Source organism: Phaseolus vulgaris, chromosome 10 (genome assembly GCF_000499845.2).
Source record: "Phaseolus vulgaris cultivar G19833 chromosome 10, P. vulgaris v2.0, whole genome shotgun sequence".
NCBI lineage: Eukaryota > Viridiplantae > Streptophyta > Magnoliopsida > Fabales > Fabaceae > Phaseolus > Phaseolus vulgaris.
The window spans coordinates 10360004-10381569 of NC_023750.2; the positions used below are offsets into that span (position 1 = coordinate 10360004).

The 21566-nt window shown below is 34.7% G+C and overlaps 2 protein-coding genes across 2 annotated transcripts; both read left to right on the forward strand.

Annotated features, from left to right (window-relative positions):
• The first annotated feature begins 11507 nt into the window (after nt 1–11507).
• On the forward strand, nt 11508–11879 carry LOC137814311 (uncharacterized mitochondrial protein AtMg00810-like). The gene has a single exon (XM_068616978.1). It carries the CDS (start codon nt 11508–11510, stop codon nt 11877–11879), a length of 372 nt encoding a protein of 123 aa, XP_068473079.1.
• Nucleotides 11880–20656: 8777 nt separating this feature from the next.
• On the forward strand, nt 20657–21267 carry LOC137814324 (uncharacterized). The gene is made up of 2 exons (XM_068617003.1): nt 20657–20713; nt 20884–21267. Exons 1-2 carry the CDS (start codon nt 20657–20659, stop codon nt 21265–21267), a joined length of 441 nt encoding a protein of 146 aa, XP_068473104.1.
• The last annotated feature ends 299 nt before the right edge of the window (nt 21268–21566 follow it).

Genomic DNA, 21566 nt, shown 5'->3' on the forward strand with positions numbered 1-21566 from the left:
GGTAGAAGATTTGAATGTGGGGTGACGTGGTCACCAGTTCCAAATCTTTAGTTTGCAGGATTTCTTGTTTTAAATCGATTGGAAATTGAGTGAATTGAACTGTGAAATGGTAGATATAGTAGATGTTGTAGAATGCATATGAGTTAATGAAATGTTTGATGAGAATTGGTTGTTTGATATTAAGTAATTTTGATTTAGAAATCATATATGTGTGTAGATTGATATACTAGTTCAATGATTTAATGAAAGTGCTTGTATAATTTTGAGCAGGAAATGGTAATGTAAATTGTAGATTCATAAATTTATCAATTGAATGGAATGTTGGTTTAGAATTTAACAGGCATAACAGGTTGATTACTTAGTGGATTACCCAGTGGTTTTCTAGGGACTGGATGTAGCTTTTGGTTTAAGAGTGAAGCAATATAAACTGTTAGTGTATCTTTCTCTTACCCTTAAACTCATTTAAACTCTGTTTTTACTTTTACTGGTATAAACAACCGATTGTTTCGCAGAAACAACCAATTGTTTTTCTGCTGTTTTATTGCTCTTGTTCTTGGCTAACCTGATTTCTGTTTTGGATTCATACAAAGAATTTTGTTAAACTTTAAAGAGATTTAAAAAATCTCTCTTAAACAATTCACCCCCCTCTCGTTTAAGGCCATATATTCTAACATTTATAACCAAATTCGGATTAAACCGGGGGATGTATGGAAAACCGCCTTTAAGACAAAATTTGGTTTATATGAGTGTTAGTCATGCCTTTTGGTTGACTAATGCTTCTAGTACCTTCATGTGGCTCATGCACCATGTCCTAAGGCCTTTCATTGGCAAGTTTGTAGTGGTTTATTTTGATGACATTCTTATCTATAGTTTGTCTTTAGAGGATCATGAGATGCTTGTTAGGAAAGTGTTAGAAACCCTTAGGAAGGAGAGTTTGTATGCTAATCATGCTAAGTGTATGTTTGCACTAGATCATATAGACTTCCTAGGGTTTGTTGTGAGTTCTAAAGGGGTGCATGTAGATAAAGAAAAGGTTGCAGCAATTCAACATTAGCCAACACCCACCAATGTTAGTGAGGTACGAAGTTTTCATGGACTTGCTAGTTTTTATAGGCGGTTTGTGCAAAGCTTTAGTACCATTGCCTCACCTTTAAATGTCATAGTAAAGAAGGATGTGGTTTTTAAATGGGGACAAGACCAAATTGAAGCTTTTGAAAGTTTGAAAGAAAAATTGACAAAGGCCCCCATTTTAGCCTTTCCTAACTTTACCAAGACATTTGAAATAGAATGTGATGCCTCTAACATAGGCATTGGGGATATCCTCCTTCAAGAGGGCCACCCCATAACTTATTTTAGTGAGAAACTCAAGGGGAGTCATCTCAACTACTTCACCTATGATAAGGAACTTTATGCTCTTGTTAGAGCCTTGCAAAATTGGCAACATTACCTTTTTCTAAAGGAGTTTGTGAAACATAGTGATCATGAATTCCTTAAATATTTGAAAGGCCAAAGCAAGCTTAACAAGAGACATGCTAAGTGGGTGGAGTTCCTTGAGCAATTTCCTTATATGATCAAACATAAGCAAGGTAAAATAAATGTGGTTGTGAATGCTCTTTCAAGAAGATATACATTGCTAAATGTTTTGGATGTTCAATTCTTAGGATTTGATCACATAAAGGAAATCTATAAAGATGACCTTGATTTCTCTCTCATCTATCAAGAGTGCTCAAGAGGAGGACACAAAGACTTTTTCATCCATGATAGCTTTCTTTTTAAAGGAAAAAGACTTTCTGTTCCCCAAGGGTCTTTACGACAATCTCTTGTTAGAGAGGCACATGAGGGAGTTCTTATGGGACACTTTGGGATAGCTAAAACTTTAGATACATTGCATGAGCATTTCTTTTGGCCACTCATGTACAAGTCCATACATAGCTTCTGTGACAAATGCATAGCATGTAGGAAGGCTAAATCTAAAGTGCAACCTTATGGTTTATATACCCCTATTCCCATCCCTACTATGCCTTGGGTAGACATTTCCATGGATTTCATCTTAGGTCTTCCCAAGACATCCAAGGGTATGGATTCTATCTTTGTGGTATTGGATCGCTTTTCTAAAATGGCTCACTTTATTCCATGCCACAATGTAGATGATGCTTGTTTTGTTGCAAATCTCTTCTTCAAGGAATTTGTTCGTTTTCATGGGCTTCCTAGAAGTATTGTATCCGACAGAGATTCAAAGTTCTTAAGTCACTTTTGGAGGACCTTGTGGGGAAAACTTGGAACTAAACTCTTGTTTTTTACTACTTGTCATCCCCAAACTGATGGTCAAACAAAAGTGGTTAATAGAACTTTGGGTCAAATGTTAAGGTGCCTTATTTACGGGAACCCAAAGGTGTGGGAGAGTGTACTACCTCATATTGAGTTTCCTTATAATAAAGTAGTAAATTCTACTACTGCCCACACCTCTTTTGAGGTTGTCTGTGGGTTCAATCCCCTTACACCTCTTGACCTTATTCCTATTCCTGTACTTGATGAGGTGTTGTGCAAAGATGGTTTTGAGAAAGCTTCTTTTGTTAAAGACTTGCACCACCACATCAAGCAGCAAATTGAAAGGAAGGTAGGTAAGTATGCTGAGCATGCCAACAAAGGGCACAAGGCATTGATATTTGAACCTGGGAATTGGGTTTGGCTACACTTGAGGAAGGATAGATTCCCTACTCATAGGAAGTCCAAACTTATGCCACGCGGTGATGGTCCTTTTCAAGTGATCAAGAGGATTAATGAAAATGCCTATGAGTTGGATCTGCCTTATACATATTTAGGTAGTCATTCTTTTAATATCACTGATCTAACTCCCTTCTCTGTAGGTCTTCCAAATTCGTGGACTAATTCCCTCTCACCCAAGGAGCATGATGAGACCCAAGGAGAAAGGGCGCCAACCCATGCTGAAGACCAAGCCCAATCCATGACCTCAACACCCATACCTCACAGGATTACTAGGAACAGAGCACAAACTCTGAGTGTTGAGCATCAATTGGTCTCTTTATTGTAATTTTTCGTAGAGTAGGTTGTTATAGCATAATTAGGAGGTGAAGACATAAGAATGGGCCTATGAGATGTCCATTAAGGTAGGAAGGAAACCCTACCTTCTAGAATAGTTGGAAGGGTGTGGTTTTAACCAAAGTCAAACACCTAGCCGCACCACTTTTGGTTCTCCCCATTTTGCCCTCTTTTCTTCTTTTCCAAGGCTCGTAAATCTATAAATAGGGAGACTTACTTCATGTATTCACAAGTTGAAATTAGAGTAAAGAAATTATGCACAATTTTTGTGTGATTTGTGAGTGAGTGAATCTCCACCTAAATTGGTCTTATCTTGTGAGTAATGAGCTCTCAAGTGGCGGCCTCCATGCACTCATCTTGGTGATTCCATCCCATCAAGTGGCGTGTCTCATCCTAGCTTCACCATTCTTAAGTTCTTCTTTCATCATCTCTTCCATTAATTCATTCTTATTCATGCTTATGTCTATTCGGTTTTGTCATTCTTGTTCTTGTTTCCTTTTATGATTCCACACCTTGTTCTTGTCGTCATCATCACCATTTAATTGTGTTTTTCTCTTTGCTTTATGGAAATGAACCTTCACATCTACTTAGCCACTTGGTTAAGTTAATCCAGTGGGAATTTTCCTTAGGTTATCACCTATAATTGTCTAAAATCTAAATCTAAGTAAAGTGTCACCATACAAATGAACAATCCTAAAATCAACTCACATCACTTCTACAAAGATTGACCTTATCACACAACATAAACAAAATTCTGACCTTATAAGGCAGTATAAACAAAAATCAACCTTATCGGACAACATAAACAAAAGATCAACCTTATCAAGCAACATAAACAAAAGATCGACCCTATCTAGCAACATACACAAAAGACCGACCTTATTAGGTGGAATACACAAAACTTATCCGACAACATACACAAAAGACCGATCTTATCAAGCGGCATAAACAGAAGACCAACCTTATCAGGCGACATCTACAAAAACTGACCTTATCAAGTGGCATCTACAGAGATCAACCTTATCATATGACATCTACAAGATTGATCTTATCAGGTGGTATGTACAAAGACCAACCTTATCAGGCAACATCTACAAAGATCGACCTTATTAGACGACATCTATAAAGACCAACCTTATCAGTAGGTATAATGAAAGGCCGACTTTAATAGGTGACATTTGCTTAAAGTCCGCTTCTTAAGATAATTTATTTCTAAGTTTTTTTTTGCTGGATAAACCTCTTCACCTACTCGGCTTGAGGCTGGAGGATTGTGTACCTTCCCAAACTTAGGAGATCAGTCATCCATAACTGATCCATAAAAGTAAGATACCATAGTTAAATTCATTTAACATGTGAATCTCGATAATACTTTCTGACATTTAAACCATTTTAATACAAATCACTACAAACAATGTCTTATACAAAAAATGATAATAAAAAAATGAAAAATTGACTAATATTAGATTAAAATGAACATTTGACAAAAAGAAGGACAGACTGAATACTCAAATTATAAGTCGTGAACTTTCTTATTTAATATTAAACACTAAAATATTTAAAATAGATCAAAATTTTACTTATTATTACAGAACCCTCAGGTCTTAATTAAAGTGATATAACTGTCAAATAGGTCAAAATCTTTTATATATATATCAGTGTATAATTCTTCAATATTAAGATAAAACTTTTAAAATATGTCAAAAAAATCTTATTTATTACTATCCAATATTAAGCATAAAAATATTAAGATAGGTTGTTACCTTACCTACAACTACACAATCTGTATTTAGCCATATGATTGTTAAATTATGGTAGATAAAGTTAAAAAATAGATACCCCTTGAAGATTAAAATCAGTAGAAAAGCAAAGAAGAAAGTTATATTTTTTGGTTGTTAAAAGTAGATGATAGACGAAGTGATATAGGTTTTGATTGAATGTTTGGAAGCAAGCGTGCAGTAGGAGTGATGTGAGAGAAAGAGATTGTGAATTGTGATAGGGTTGTCATTTGCCATTTATACGTGTGATGTATGTGTATATATGACAGGCTGTTACATTATTGACACTGTTTGACCGTTGAAATCCAATCAGACGGAGACTGGCCATCGGCGCCTGGTCGCTTTCGGCGGGCCAATATCCCTCCTCCCATCACATCTTCATATGATTAATACTCAAAATTCGACTCACCTTCATTTTCATCTCACTTTTTTGGAGGTTGCCCAGTGGGTATCACAATAAGGCTTTCTTTGGATGAGGAAGTGGAAAGGAGAGAGTGGATTTGAGATGATTTGAAGGGAAAGTGTAAAGAAAGTTGGGGTGTTTGGATTAAGGTAAATAGAGTGGAAAGTGTGAGAAAAGTTTATGAAAGTTTGTGAGTGATGTGATGGGTGTAATTAAAATTATATTTTTTTTAGTTGATAAGAATGTAAATTTACAAATTTATTTTTATATTTAAAAATTATTAAAATTAATTGGATTGATTTATTTATAAATTAAATAAATTTATTATTTTAACTTTATCTTTTATAATTAATATAATTATTATATAATTTTTTATTTAAAAATATATATATTTATTATTATTATTTATATTTATTCTTATAAATAATTAATTATGTTATTTTATAAAAAAATATTTTTTTACAGTTTTAATTATATTTTTATATTTAAATTATAATCTTATTTTAAATAAAAATAATAATAATTTTAGTTTAAAATTAAAAAAAAAACTAACCTAAACTATAAAGCAACTTTCGTTACAATTCTCTCCTTCCACGCAAAGAAAATTTTAATAGGAAATCTTTTTTCGTTTTTTGTGTTTTATATTATTTAATATCTCGTTTTTCGTGTTTTACCCACCAACATTAAATCAGTTCTTTTCTTCTCCCAGAAACAATCGGAGCCTAAGTTTCTCACTATTCTATATTTATTTTTTCTTTTCATTTTTTTCCTTATTTTGGATTTATTCCTTTCTGAAAACCACCACCACTACCATCAGTTGTTTTAATTCCTTTTTAATATACTTTTGTGGTCTAAATACGATTTCATTAAATAAAATTCTTTATTAAAATTGTTAAAAAAAATTAAAATTAATTTATGCACAAATTGAAATAATATTTTTAGAGAAATTGTATAAAAGAATATCTACAAATTAATTTATGTATAACCTAATTTTAATTTATGAAATATTTAAAAAAAAATCATTTTCTTTTCGCTTAGAAATAATTGTGGAAAAATTCATCTATGCATACTCTTAATATTTTTATTTTTTTATTTATAATTCTTTTTAAAAATCTCCTTTAAATGTTCTAAACATTGTCAACATATTTCAAATAGACTAATGTGTTTGAAATGTGCACTACATCCGTCAATGATGCTGTCATGATAGCATGGTATATGTTACATCAATAATAAAGTAAAGGGTAATGTTAAAAAACAGTGTTATGTGAGTAATAATGTCATGTGATTAATTAATGTCATATTATTCTTGCAATAAAGCGATTAACAATATAAAAAAAATACAGAAAGAACATAAACTAAAAGAAAAAAAACATATTTATAAGGTACAGATAAATTTTTAAATTTTAAATACAATGTATGAATGATATTTTTTTTATCGATAATAAAAAATTAAAAAATAAAATAAACTATTTGGGGTGTTTTAACTCTTCTGCGTTTTAATCATTTTACAAAAAAATGTTATTAAAGCTCAAACCTAAAAGTTAGACTATATACAATATATTTGTTAATCAAACCAACTTTAGATAACCTTTACATATGAGTGCTCTACATCTTATTTCATCAACAAATAATACAACTAAATATTTTTATCAATCTATAAAAAAATAAAAATTCATAAAAGATCCTACAAATCAGAAATAGATGCATTTTAATATTGTAATACTTCATTTGTCCATTAACACAATTTGCTACTAGTTTATAATATTTTTCTGCGAAGATTAATCACAGCTTTCCCAATCTAAAAAGTAAATAAATCTAGACTTGGATATTAAATAAAATTACTTTAAAAATTGAATATATGTGACATAGCTTAAACACTTTTCCTGTTGGTTGACCTAGCGCAAGAGCGTTGTCTCGTCACGATCTTCTTCACCAGCTTGACACCACGTGCCCTTCAAGTCCACACCACAGATAGCCTCTCTGAGAACCTGAAAAACATAAGGTGGCGCCTCTGCGGCCGGTGGCGCTCCGACGCTCAAGTCAGTGACAAGAACACCCAAAAACTGAGAGAAAACTATACTCTGTAGAACCGTACTAAAGTGCACTCAACCCAAAACAATGAGCCGTAATGAAAACGTACCTCTGCAAATTCTGTTAAGTTTACCTTTATAGCTAGGTTTTTTCTCTCTCCAGGCAGTTACGCTTTGGATGCGTGGCTCGCATCCAATCCTGCACGTGTCACCATTTGGGCTGGGGTAGCAGATAGCACCCAGCCCTACACGTGTCATCATCTGAGCTAGGATAACTCGAGCGTCATTTCCATATTGCATCCAACCCTACACGTGTCATCATCCGGGTTTGGGTAACGGGTAGCATCTAACCCTACACGTGTCGTCATCTGGGTTGGGGTAACTTGAGCGTTATTACTGTGTAATAACCAGTCGCGCAGCTAAGTCTCCTACTCAAGGAGTAATCTAGCACGCAATATGCTCTGGAACACCACCTGACGAGGCGAGTATCGGATGCAGCAAAGTGCACCATCTTTGTGATATCGCTTGTTGCAAGTGGCACCTTCCTTATTGCTACGCCATGCATGTTCTAGCTGAGGAAACCTTGCCACCAACGAATGTCCACTCTGGGAATCCTGTCGCTGATGGGCAAGTTGTTCCCCTCAACCCACACGACCTTCACGTCCTATGTTGGCGCAACAATCATCTTACTGAACTTATACGCTTGAACTTACTCTTTTGAGCCTCCAGCAGCTTCAACTAAGCTTACTGGGAGATTCGGCGAAGTGCTCCTTGTGGCGATGTCAGACCACCTGATCTTCCATTACCTACTACGTCGATCACACACAAATTCGGCGTCAACCGACCATGTTCACTATAGAACGCCAGTTCCACGAGTCGGCGACTATGCTCACTTCTGAACTATTCATCTTTCTCTTGTCCACGTGTTCTGCTGAGCACGCCCCACATAGTCACGTGCTAGACATATCATCATACCCGATGACCTGATCGGTACAAACACCAATTGAAATAAAAAAAAACTTTATTATTGTATATAAAATAAAATTACGAATGATGTATATTAAAGAATATGGATACAAAAGAGTTATAGAAGGATGTTGATATTAATTGTTTCTTTTCTAATTCTTAGTTGTTCCTCTTTATATAGGTGAATAATCTTTATTTTGTCTTTGTCTACTATGATTCTAGAATTTATTGATTGATTCTTTCTCTCTTTAGCTAGACCTAAAATGAGTGTACTACTTGCATATATTCAGAACATTTGTTTTGATTTCATGAAATAATAGAAGAGATATTCATTCTCATATCATTTTCTTTCCTTTTACTCTTTTGTTCATCTTTGTTCTCTTTTATTCATCTATGTTCTCTTTTGCTCTGGTTGCTACATTTTTCCATGGGTAAAGTTGTTGATCTCTCACAAGATCTTTGTTCACCTTACCATGTTAGTTCATCAGATAATCCATCTTTGAATAGAGTTTGCTCTCTCGTTACACAACAAAAGAGGCAAATTTTTGGTGATCAAACCAAGGCAATGATTGCTACTAGTAAAGGAGGTTATAAAAACAATGCTACGACTTATGGAAGAGGTGGTGTATACGGAATAGGAAGCTATGAAAGAGGATATACTTCCAAAATTTGCAGTCATTATGGAAAGACAGGGTATACCATTGATACATGCTATAAAAAGCATGACTTCCCACCTCATTTCAAGTTTAAAAATCAGAACCATGATCATGGTCATACTGATGTAGTTTTTCAGAATACAAATTTTAATAATAATGAGCAGAATCATGAAGGTTCAAAGTCAGAAGTGGAGTCTCAAAAAATTGGTTTTACTCTTGAGCAGTATCAAACATTGTTAGCTCTTTTACAACAGGCCAAATCTAGTGACAATGTTTCTAATCAAGTCTCTATTATTCCTTTCAACATGACAACACAAACTGGTAATAACTTTATTTATTCCTTCATTTCTTGGATTATTGATAGTGGTGCTATTGATCACATTTGTTCATCCTTAACTTATCTAGTAGTAAAATTGATTGATAAACTATCTTGTGTTCTTACCTTTGACTCTAATGGTTATCACATTCAGAACAAAAACTCCTTGAAAATGATTGGCTCTGCTAAGATGCAATATAGAGTTTATATACTCAAGATCCTATCTTACCAAACACTTCAAATCAAACCCATCAAATCTACACACCCCATCAATATTGTTAATGTCAGTGTTAGTGATCCAGAAACCCTTTGACATTTTTGATTAGGTCATTTTTCAAATACATGTATTGATGTTCTCAAGAATAAATTTCCTTTTGTTAAATATAAAAAATCTTTGTTTGTGATGTCTTTTATTTTGCAAAGTAAAAAAGACTTTCATTTCCTATTAGTACATCTAAATAAATAAAAAATGTTTTGATTTGATTCATGTAGATATTTGGGGATCAAACTCAATACCTTCAATTCATGGTCATAAATATTTTTGGACCATAGTTGATGACTATTCGAGGTACACATGGGTGTTTCCTTCAAAACAAAAATATGAAAATGTCAAGGTTTTGAAAAATTTTGTTGTTTTTGTTCAAACACAATTTGAGACAGCAATACAAATAATAAGAAGTGATAATGGGACTAATTTTTTTATGACCAATTTCTTTGTCAATAAAGGAATAGTACATCAAACATCATGTGTCAATACTCCACAACAAAATAGTATAGTTGAAAGAACTACATGATCATTTATTAAATGTAGCAAGAGCTCTCATAATACAATCTTGTTTACCCAAAAGTTATTGGTCATATTCTTTGATACATGTTGCACATATTATAAACATGCTTCTCACACCTGTTTCAAACTACTTCTCCTCATGAAATGCTTTTCAAAAATGAAGCATATTTTAATGGATTAAAGGTGTTTGGTTCTTTATGTTATGCTAGCACTTTGTCAACAAATAGAAGAAAAATTGATCCAAGGACATCAAAATGTGTTTTTATTGGTTTTTAAAGGGAGACAAAATGATATCTTTTGTTGAATATTCAATCAAGAGAATTTTTTGTGTCTAGGGATGTTGTCTTTTATGAACATGTTTTTCCATATCAAATATTTCAAGATACTAACAATAAAACTAACAGTCTCAGTATTTATGATCAATTTCTTTTTTACTGAAAATCAACCTATTTTGAGTCAGCCATCACAAGCCATTCTTGCACCTTGTGATAATGCTGAAAATAACAGTAATAATAACTGTTTCACACATTGAGGTTCTAGAAGAAGTTTGTTCCTATATAGACCAAAATCTCAATGAAGATCATGACATAAAACAAAATTCTGAATCAGATCAATCTTTCCGAATGAGTACAAGAATAAAAAGACCACCTGAGTATTTAAAGGATTATCATTGTAATCTTAATATTTCCAATACATCTTCAAGAATTAAATATCCTTTGAGTTTTCTTTTGTCTTATAACAATTTATCACCTTCTTACACATCTTTTGTTATGTTTCTTTCTTCGCATGTTGAGCCAAACACTTATTTTGAAGTTGTGAAACATGACTGTTGGAGAAAAACTATACAATGTGAGATATCTGCTTTAGAGTCAAATCAAACTTGAGAGACTACTCTTATGCCTAAGGAAAAAGCTGCCATAGGGTGCAAATGGGTATTCAAAATAAAATATAAGGATGATGGGACAAGTGAAAGGTATAAAGCAAGGTTAGTGGAAAAAGGATACACACAAACATAAGGCATTGACTACCTTGATACTTTCTCTCCAGTAGCAAAGATGACCACTATAAGGTTGCTTCTTTCTCTAGCTTCTATTTATAATTGTGAATTGAAACAATTAGACATAAACAATGCCTTTTTACATGGAGATTTGAAAGAAGATGTATACATGGTTGCTCCTCCTGGATTGACTTCTATTCGACCAGGAAAAGTTTGTAAACTAAAAACGGCTTTATATGGCCTTAAGCAAGCCAACATAGTGATTTACCAAACTGTCATCCTTTTTGCTTTCTATGGGATATACTCAATTTATGAATGATCATTCCTTGTTCATTAATTCTTTTGAAGGATCTTTTACAACATTATTGGTGTATGTGGATGATATAATATTGGCACGAAATGATAAAGAAGAGATTGCTCAAATTAAAAAGCCTTGAATCAAACATTCAAGATTAAGGATCTTGGGGATTTAAGATATTTTCTTGGTCTAGAAGTAGCAAGAAGTAAGAAAGGAGTAATGGTGAATCAAATGAAATATGCATTGGAATTGTTAAAAGATGCAGGTCTTTTATCCTGCAAACCTGCACTGAGTCCTATTGATAATCATGAAAAATTCTCTTCTACTAGAAGTGTTCCTTTCACAGATATTCAAGCCTACAAAAGATTGATTGGAAGGCTTATGTATCTCACTAATACCCGACCTGACATAACATTTCATGTGCAACAACTTTCTCAGTTTCTTGCTAAGCCCACAATTGCTCACTATACTACAACGATTAGAATTCTCGAATATATTAAAGGAGTTCCAAGTCTTGGTTTATTTTTCTCTTCCAACACTTATGCTCACCTCAAAGCCTTTTATGATAGTGATTGGGGGCACATGCAGTGATTCAAGACAATCAGTGACTGGTTTTAATGTGTATCTTGGGAATTCTCTCAGATCCTGGAAATCAAAGAAGCAACGAACAATACGGAAGAGTTCTTGTGAAGCTGAATAGAGGGCAATGACCACTGTTACGTGTGAAATTCAATGGGTAACTTATCCTTTTTAAGATTTCAAAGTTCCTTTTGAGCAAACATCTATTTTATATTGTGATAAAGACTCAGCAAGATACATTGCAGCTAATTCACTGTTTCACGAGCGTACGAAACATATAGAAATAGATTGTCACGTTGTTAGGGAATGATTAAAGAAGGGTCTCATCCATTTGCTTCCCATTTCCACCACAAAACAACTAGCTGACATTTATACCAAAACTTTAAGTCCTCAGTCTTTCAATAGTATTTGTTCCAAGCTGGGTCTCATCAATATTTGTTGCCCAGCTTGTGAGGGTATTAAAGAATATGAATACAAGAGTTATAGAAGAATGCTAATATTAATTATGTCTTTTCTAATTCTTAGTTCGTTTTTCTTTATAGAGGTGGATAACCTTTATTTTGTCTTTGTCTGTTATTATTCTAGTATTTATTGATTGATTCTTTTTGTCCTTAATTAGACTTATAATGAGTGTACTGCTTGTATATATTCAGATTATTTGTTTTAATTTCATGAAATAATAGAATACATATTCATTCTCATATCCTTTACTTTCCTTTTACTCTTTTGTGTATCTCTGTTTTCTTTTATTCATCTATGTTCTATTTTATAATAATATAAAATAAACAAAATTAAATAACTAGGAAATTATTGCACTCTCTCTACTTTGTCAACTTTATTTCCTAGTTCGATACCTTATGGTCAATCACACATTATATAAACAATTCATTTTCTTTTCACTCATCACATAGACAGTTCATGTCCTCTCTAACACGTACTTCACAAAGGAAAAAAAAAAAAACACCTTCGGCACTAACAAATACACACAAATTATCAATTCATCAAACTCGTTTTTTTTTTCTCACTCAACTTTTACACACTCATCATTTTTCCTGTTTCTTTTATCATTATTCATTATAGATTTGGAAGGAAAGAGGCCAAATTTTCTCTCAAGAGTCTAAAACTTAGCTACCATAAAAAGATAACCTAGTGGAGCCTATGATGTATTACCATATTTAGACCTTTTAGAAAGTTTTCTTTGGTAAAAAAAGATCAAGATTTAGGTTTTCTAAAAAGTCATTTTCAATAAAAAAATTCCAAGCTTTAAAAAAAACTATTTGTTAGTACCAACAAATAAAATATTAGTTTAAAGTCAATTATGCCTTGTTTTCGTTGCCCGTAAGTAATTTACTTTTAAGTCAATTAAAATATATATTTTGTTTAAATAATGATTCATCTTTTTTCTAAATCTATATTCATGTTATATTAAATCAAATGTATATGCATTATATTTAAATATAAGTTTTTTGTTAGTACCTAGAAATATATTATTACTTCTTTTTTTTGTCCTTGTATTTCTTTTCCCAACTCCTATCATTTTTATTTTATTTTAGTCCTTCTAATATAATAATGATGTGCGTGCACTATATTAATATGAATTATAGCTATAAATCCCCCTAGCTTCAATTTATTACACAAAATTGCACTAATATATAAATCTACACGTTCAACTCATTTAAATCCAAATCTAGGTACATAGCTTCCAACCAAAAAAAGTTCCTTAAACAAACATCGCACCAAAAAACAGCACTAAATTGAATCATTAACCTACTTCAATATTTTCAATACAAGCCATTATAACTTTACAAGTACTAAATGCATCCCTTCCCTAAAATAAGACGATGAAATGAGAAAATCATGTGATGTGCTCGTTCCCAAGTCACAATTAACACAATTTAACGTGGAAGAACCAAGTGGATTTGATGAACACACACACAACTATGTACTACATCAATCAAATCCGTCATTAAATTTGTCACGGTTGGGTTGGTGTGGAGCCAATCCTAGGTCCCAAATATTTCTGCCACACCTAACAATGTGATCCTTATTTGCTTTCGATTAAATTAAAATAGCTAAAAGGACAATGATTCCATGTATAGAGGCAGCCATGCAATTAAAATCACCAGTTGGATCCAACTACGTGTAGAAAATTCTTTAGTACACGGATTTTGGACATTCTCCAAGTCACATACACGTACATTTCAATAATTGGCATATATGTGAAGCCCACAAAAATTTAATTCAGAGATAGCAAGAACATTGCTTCTCAAAACTTGTGGATGAGAAACCATTCATTTTATTGTCTCTAGCCAATTTTTTGGAACTAATTAATATACAGATTACCTTTGTCATGCTAAACGAATTGATAAGAATATGGAAAATCTATTTTTGTCTGAGATGCATTAATAATGGCTTCCCTTGGCCTCAGCCTCAGAGTCTTACCACCATTATTGGTTCATTAACCATTCGTTTGATGATTGAGAGACTCCAGGTAGGAGAAGGGTCGCTTTCAATACAGGAAAACTTGATCATGCAACATTCTTAACTAAACCCACTTTGACTGGTAGCTAGGGTTTTGCATAATAATACTCACAGATTGAGGTAACCAAAACTTTCACAGTCTGAATATAATGCCCATTTTGCTTGTTGTAGAGAAGTATCTCACCTATAACAAAAGATTAATTATTTTGGCACTAGAAAGAGCTTTTGCAAAGCTTATTCGTATGCATCAAATATATATGTGTATAAGTTATTTATTTTTTTAAACAAAATTATGTGTTTAAATAATTATAAATCTACATATATATAAGTTGTATTTATTAAAAAATGAATTTTAAATTTAATTTAACCTTGTGAAATTTTAATTTATAAAGTGAAATTTCCATTATGAGATGTTCGTGTCCTAGTTGATGTAGAATCTTTAACACACATCTCTTACGTCGAGATCCTCTAACTCATGCGTGAGACTATATATTTAATCATTATTGTTTTATAATTGAAAGATGTGTTAAGTAGGGATTTGTGATTCATGTAACCATGCAGTTTTTGGGTGGTGATTGGAAATTTGATTGAGATCGATATGAAGAATATTGTGTTTTTTTTTATATACAACTGGACTTAGTTAGTGTCTAATGTACTCTTTTGTAAGAGTTGAAGTACTCTAAAGTGGATCATATTTATTAATTTTTATTGTTAATAAAAAAATTATATATTTATGAGTGATCGGAAAACTTACAAATGACTTGATAAGTTCAAAAAACTTTCATTAGAATAATTTTTAAATAACTTTGATATTATATTAAAAGATAAATTTGAGTCTAACTCAACTTTATACAATCAATTTATAAGATAAAATTTACACACATTTATATATTATATAAAAAATTTAATTTTTTTTTACATATTCTTCTAAATTATTTTTGAAGTTTAACAGTGATGCGCTAACAACTCAATTATAAACCAAAAACCCTAACATAAATTATCATAGTTAATGGTTGTGATAAGATGTTTGTCTGAAATTATTTTGCAGTATCAGTGATTTTCTCTCTCTCTTATTTTATTAAGTTTAATTGAAATATAAATTTAAATATAAATGTTTACATATTAGATTTCACATATATTGGAATTTTTTTAAACTTTTTTATTTAAAATAACTTATTTTTCTGTTACTCTAGTATTGGTACTGAATACTTGTCGTCTTTGTTAATATTTAATGTGTTAGAAACCAAATTGTTCACTTCTAATGAGATTTTTCCTTTCACAGTACTCAAATTTGACACCTTGCTTGAGAAAATCAGTCCAGTATCACGCGAAAAAATAAGCTGATAATTGACTTTTTACTAGTTTTGCTTTTAACTTTCTTTAATTATTAACTTAAAATTTAATCCAAACGAAAAAATAGTTTAGTTTGTATAATCAATTTCAGAAATACTCCTTACAGTACATAAAAAAAATGATTAAAGTTAGTTATAAAATTAGAGTTGTTAAAGAATGAGTATGATTTAGAGAATAAAATAAAGAAGAGAAAAATAGAAGAAAAGTGGACAGGGCTGATACAGGGGAGGCTATGAAGTTGGTGGGTCATTCCCATTAGTCGCTTTCCACTCGAGCGGCAATGACCTGTTAAGACTCCACTTCGGATGGGGTCACTCAGGTCCTCTCTCTTTCGTTACAACTACAATTTGCTTCCCTCGTCAAAATAACAATAAAATAATTATCTATAACCATTGCAAATATATATTCGTTAATAATATTGATTAACGGATGTGATAGCCTATACTTGTTCATAAAAGTAGTCCAGGGTTTGAATTTTGGTTATATTACATTTTTATGTGTTTTTATTTGAACTTGGAACCTTATTAGAGGAGTGGGTGAGTAGGGGGGAATCTTGTTTTCTTGTACAGTTATGAATTTTTTAAAATGAGCTTAGTCGGTGATTTCCAACATGGAATGAAGACTTATTTTTAACAAGTTAAAGTGATAATAATACAAGATAAAATGACTATGAAAAAAATGATAATTCTTCATAAAAATATGTACCTTGTAATCTTTCAGTTGTTTAGAGAGTTGGAAACACGTTGATTTGATTAAAATTAATATAGATGATATTTTTAAGAGTTTTTTTCGGATCTTGTTGTTTGTGTTAAGATTTTTAGGGACAATACGAGAGAGTTTGTTGTTGGATTTTCTTCCTTCTTTGGTATTCAATCGTCAATTTCTGTTGAATTTGTTCTTGCCAGTTGATTTGCTCGTCGGTTGACTCTGATGACAAGTTCTAGTTTCATCTGTCTATTCACGAATCCGTCCTATCTCTTGTTGCTATTGAACGTAGCTCCGTTGAAATAGAGGGGGTCCTACCTGTTGATTGTACTCCGAAAATCAAGTCAGTAAAGGGCTTCCTAGAATTTAAGAAGCATTCAGTTTCAGTCTTAGAAACAACGTACCTTTACCTGGGGTCTCAAGCCCCTTTTATAGCTTACCTCTTGTAACAACTTTCTATCATGAGAATCTAATCTCAACTGAAAGCATACTTAATAGGAGAAACATATTCTGTGATTGGTTACTAGTGGAAACCCAGTGGTTGTTCTGGGAACTAGATATAGCTCAAGGTCGAGTGAACCAATATAAATTGTCAGTGTAATCTCTCTCTCTCACTCTTTATAAATTTTTTGTTTTGATTTTATTTTTGCTGTTGCCATAAACAACCGGTTAAAACGAAGTTTCAACCGATTGAAATTCTGCAAACAATTTCATTTACAATGTTTGATTGACTTCCTTGATTACTTCTTTTGTGATTGTTGCTAAAACTTCATTCTTATCCAATCTTTTCGAAAAATCTTTTGACAAACAATTCACCCCTTCTCTTGTTTAAGCCATTAATTCTAACAGCCCTTGCGCAACTACATCCAAATAGCTGGGCATTTTGATGTGAGTTGATTTTTAGATGTTTTCATTTAGGTGACACTTTACTTTAAGATTGAGATTTTAAGAGTTAATGGTGATGACCTTAGAAAAATTCCCACTAGACACTAACTTAACCAAGTGGTTAAGTAGGTGTGAAGGTGCATTTCACAAAGGCAAAGATAAAAAAGGCATTGTATGGTGACATGTATGCAATTGTCGAAATAAAGAGGAAAACTAGGAAACATTAATGGAAAGAAAACATGAAGGAAATGGAAGAAGAAACTTATGGAGATGGTGGTGGGTGGTCACACCACTTGATGGGTGGAAACCACCAAGATAAGTGCTAGGCTGCCACTTGAGAGTTTCATTCTCATCAAGATAAGACCAAAAGAAAGAGGAGACAATACTCACTCAAACTCTCACAATATTTGTGCAGAGTAACTTTTCTATTCAATTTCAACATGTAAAATACAATGGGTGACCTCCTATTTATAGGTGAAGGAGCCTTAGGGTTTGACTAAGTAAAACCCGCATCCTAGACTTGTCCTTCTAAAAACTGTTAGGATTGATGGCTAGAACAAGAGAGGGGGGGGGGGTGAATTGTTTATAAAAGATTTTCACAAATACTTTACTTATAATGAATCTTTAACAATCAACTCAAAAAAGCAATTAAGAAAGCCAATCAAATAGTCAAACAGAATCTGATATCAGAATTTCAATCGGTTAAAAACACGATTTAATCGGTTGTTTGACAGCAGAAATACCAAACAGTTATAAAGAGAAGGGATAGAGAGAATTACACACAAGGTTTATACTGGTTCACTCAATTCTAGAGCTACATCCAGTCCTCAGTCAAACCACTGAGTATTGCCCTATGTAACCAATCACAGATTACAAACACACACACACCACAAAGAGGTCACTTTGAATCCCACAATGCCTACTCACCGTCTTTGCACACAGGCAACACCTCAAGCCAGAATCACACTGACTTTACAGGATTTTACAAATAGTTTCACACAGTGTAATATGGACAATTACAAGAAACTAAGCTAGGGTAGAAAACACCTAGAATTCAGTACACCAGAAACCCTATTGATTAGTTCTTAAATCACAACAAAGCTCAAAAGCAATCTTGCTAAACTTGGAAAAACACCTTTTCACAAACAGTTGGTAATCTCTCTTTTTGATCTCAAATCAGAGTGTAAAACTTCTATTTTTCATCAATTTTCAAACGTTTGAAAGAAGACTATTTTTATAACCTTTGAAAACCTACCGTTAAAGGCAGATTTGAACAACTGAATAAGTTAAAACAGGTTTTCAAAATACTGTTATGAAAACTCACATTTAATCAGTTGAAACTGCGATTTAACCGGTTGAATGGTTTTAACAATTACACAACTGATTCAAAAAATAGTTTCAAAACTCCTTTGCCATCTAAGTGACAAACAACCGATTGTCTCAAAACTTTAATCGGTTGTTTTTCCCTTTGCATGGAAAAACACTTTAATCTTTAAAACAGATTGAAATAAGCTTTGTTTGAGAATCAAAGATTCAACCTGAGTGGCTGGCGAATGTGGTGCTAGTAAAGAAGGCCAGTGGAAAATGGAGGATGTGCGTCGACTTCACAGACCTCAACAGGGCCTGTCCGAAGGACTCCTACCCGCTGCCTAGTATTGACGCCTTGGTCGACAGTGAGTCCGATTGCAAACTACTCAGCTTCCTGGATGCCTTTTCTGGTTACAACCAGATCATGATGCACCCTAGGGACGAGTGCAAGACAGCGTTCATGATAGAGTTGTCTTATTACTGTTATAAGGTGATGCTCTTTGGGCTTAAAAATGCAGGGGCGACGTACCAAAGGCTGATGGACAGAGTGTTAGCACCCATGCTAGGGCGGAATGTCCAAGCGTATGTAGATGACATGGTAGTCACCTCCCAACAGAGAGAGCAACATGTAACAGACCTTGAAGAGCTATTCACCACAATAACCAAGTATAGGTTGAAGCTGAACCCAGAGAAGTGTGTGTTCGGGGTAGAGGCAGGCAAGTTCTTGGGGTTCCTACTCACTGAATGTGGGATAAAGGTGAATCCTGAGAAATGCGCTACGATAATAGCAATGAGGAGCCCGATCTCAGTTAAGGAGGTGGAGCAGTTGACGGGGCGCATGACCGCTCTGTCCAGATTCGTGTCGGCAGGAGGAAATAAGGGGCATCCTTATTTCCTGTGCCTGAAGAGAAACAACAGGTTCGTATGGACCAAAAAGTGCGAAGAGGCGTTCTTAAAGCTGAAAGAGTACCTAGCCTGTCCACCACTGTTGTGCAAGCCACAACTGGGTACTCCACTCCGCTTGTACTTCACAGTTATAGAAAAGGCGATTAGTTCGGTTCTGTTGCAAGAGCAGGATCAGGTGCAGAAGCCAATCTACTTTGTCAGCAAAGTGTTACAGGGGCCAGAGGTGAGATACCAGGCCATAGAGAAAGCGACTCTGGCAGTAGTTGTTCCTACCGGTTGACTCGCTTCGCCGGTTGACTCGCCGTCTGAGAATCGTTCTTCCTTGATCAGAGAATCTCTCACCTGCAAAGACAAAGGGCGCCTTGACGGCCGTTTGCACTCTGATGCTCAAGTCAGTATAAGGGCAAAGAAACACCAAGTGTATAAAGTAGTTTCAATCTTAGAAACTTTGTACCTTGCTAGGGTTCTTAGCACCCTTTATATAGGTTGAAACTAGGGTTTACCTTTGTGTTGTTACCCTTGTCTAGGGTTCCTTGGGGAACGTTCTTGCGCCTCTATTTATATAATCTTAGCGTATTTGGCACATAGAACTTCCCTTAACTAGAGTGCAACAACTAATAGAGTGGTCGCCTGGGTACCAACTTGTGCACCAAGTCTCTGGGACCATCTGTTGTGCAGGTGCCCTAAGTATTCACGTGCCATGCATGCAGCTTCCCCTGGCAACCCCAATGGGCCTTAGCACCTCCAAGGATTATTCACTTGTGCTGGGCCTGAATGTGCTATACACACCGCCTGCATGGATCCCTCGTGACTTAGGCTTTCCCCATATTCGTCGTTTAACTCTGTAATTCTGGGATCCACCTTACGTGGCCCAATATAACTGTTTAGACAGTCGACATCTGATCTCTCCCTCTATTGGCGAAGTCCGATATCTCCATCTGACGTCGAGGTCTATGGCACCGATGTCCGAAGACTGACCACCCTGATAGGTGTATCTGGGGCCCACCTCACGTGGCCCATCTTTACCATCAGGCACCGGTGTGTGATGTATGAGGTCAGTCACTGGAGTCGATGACCGAGGACTAGTCGGGATAGTAGTGTTCTCAGCGCGAAGACTTCGCCACTACTTCCAGAGCTTTACCGTAATAGTGATGACAGACATTCCAATTCGCAAGGTCTTACAGAAACCAGATGTAGCAGGCAGGATGGTGCGATGGGCAGTATAACTATCAGAGTTTGATGTGCAGTATGAGCCAGAGGACCCATTAAAGGCCAGGTTTATGCTGACTTCGTGGTAAATCTCTCTTCGGCAGCCATGCACCAAGAAGGAGCAGGTTTCAGATGGATACTCTCTGTAGACGGTTCCTCCAACCAATAGGGTAGCGAGGTTGGAGTAATCTTGGAAGGACCATATGGGTTCCTAATTGAGCAGGCCCTGCGGTTCGCTTTCAAGGCCAGTAACAACCAAGCAGAGTATGAGGCCCTGATTGTTGGAATGTTGCTAGCTAAAGAGATGGGTGCGAAAGGTTTGCTGGCAAAGAGTGACTCCTTGTTAGTCACAGGTCAGGTCACGGGGGAATACCAGGCTAAAGACCCTCAGATGGCCGCATATCTAGAGTACGTCCAGGTTTTGAGGGAGACGTGTGAGGTGTTTGAGTTAGTCCACGTACCCAGAGAACAGAATGCTCGAGCAGACTTGCTTGCAAAGCTCGCCAGTTCGGGCAAGGGGGCAGACAGAGGACAGTCATTCAGGAGACCCTAAGAACACCTCGAACTACCATAGACAATATGGCAGAAGTCCAGCAGATCAGCACATCGGAAGGGGTGAGAAAGAGTCATCGATCGTTAACACAGGAGACACTTAAAATGCCCAGAATAAGCGTATACCCAGTGGCTGGGGAATGGTCATCGCAGGTTTACCAAGTCGAAACAGGAGAAACTTGGATGACACCCTACCAATGCTATTTGGCTGATGGGATACTCCCGCTAGAGCCTACAGAGGCTAAAAAAAGCATGAAAAATTTGAGCAAGTACATCTTGATCGATGGAAAGTTATTCGGG

Excerpts from the sequence above, each read along its gene's own strand:
- LOC137814311 (XM_068616978.1), top strand. The coding sequence starts at position 11,508 with ATGGTGAATCAAATGAAATATGCATTGGAATTGTTAAAAGATGCAGGT.
- LOC137814324 (XM_068617003.1), top strand. The coding sequence starts at position 20,657 with ATGACAGACATTCCAATTCGCAAGGTCTTACAGAAACCAGATGTAGCA. Across the intron at positions 20,714-20,883 it reads CAGATGTAGCAGGCAGGATG|GGTAGCGAGGTTGGAGTAAT; the intron begins GTGCGATGGGCA and ends TCCAACCAATAG.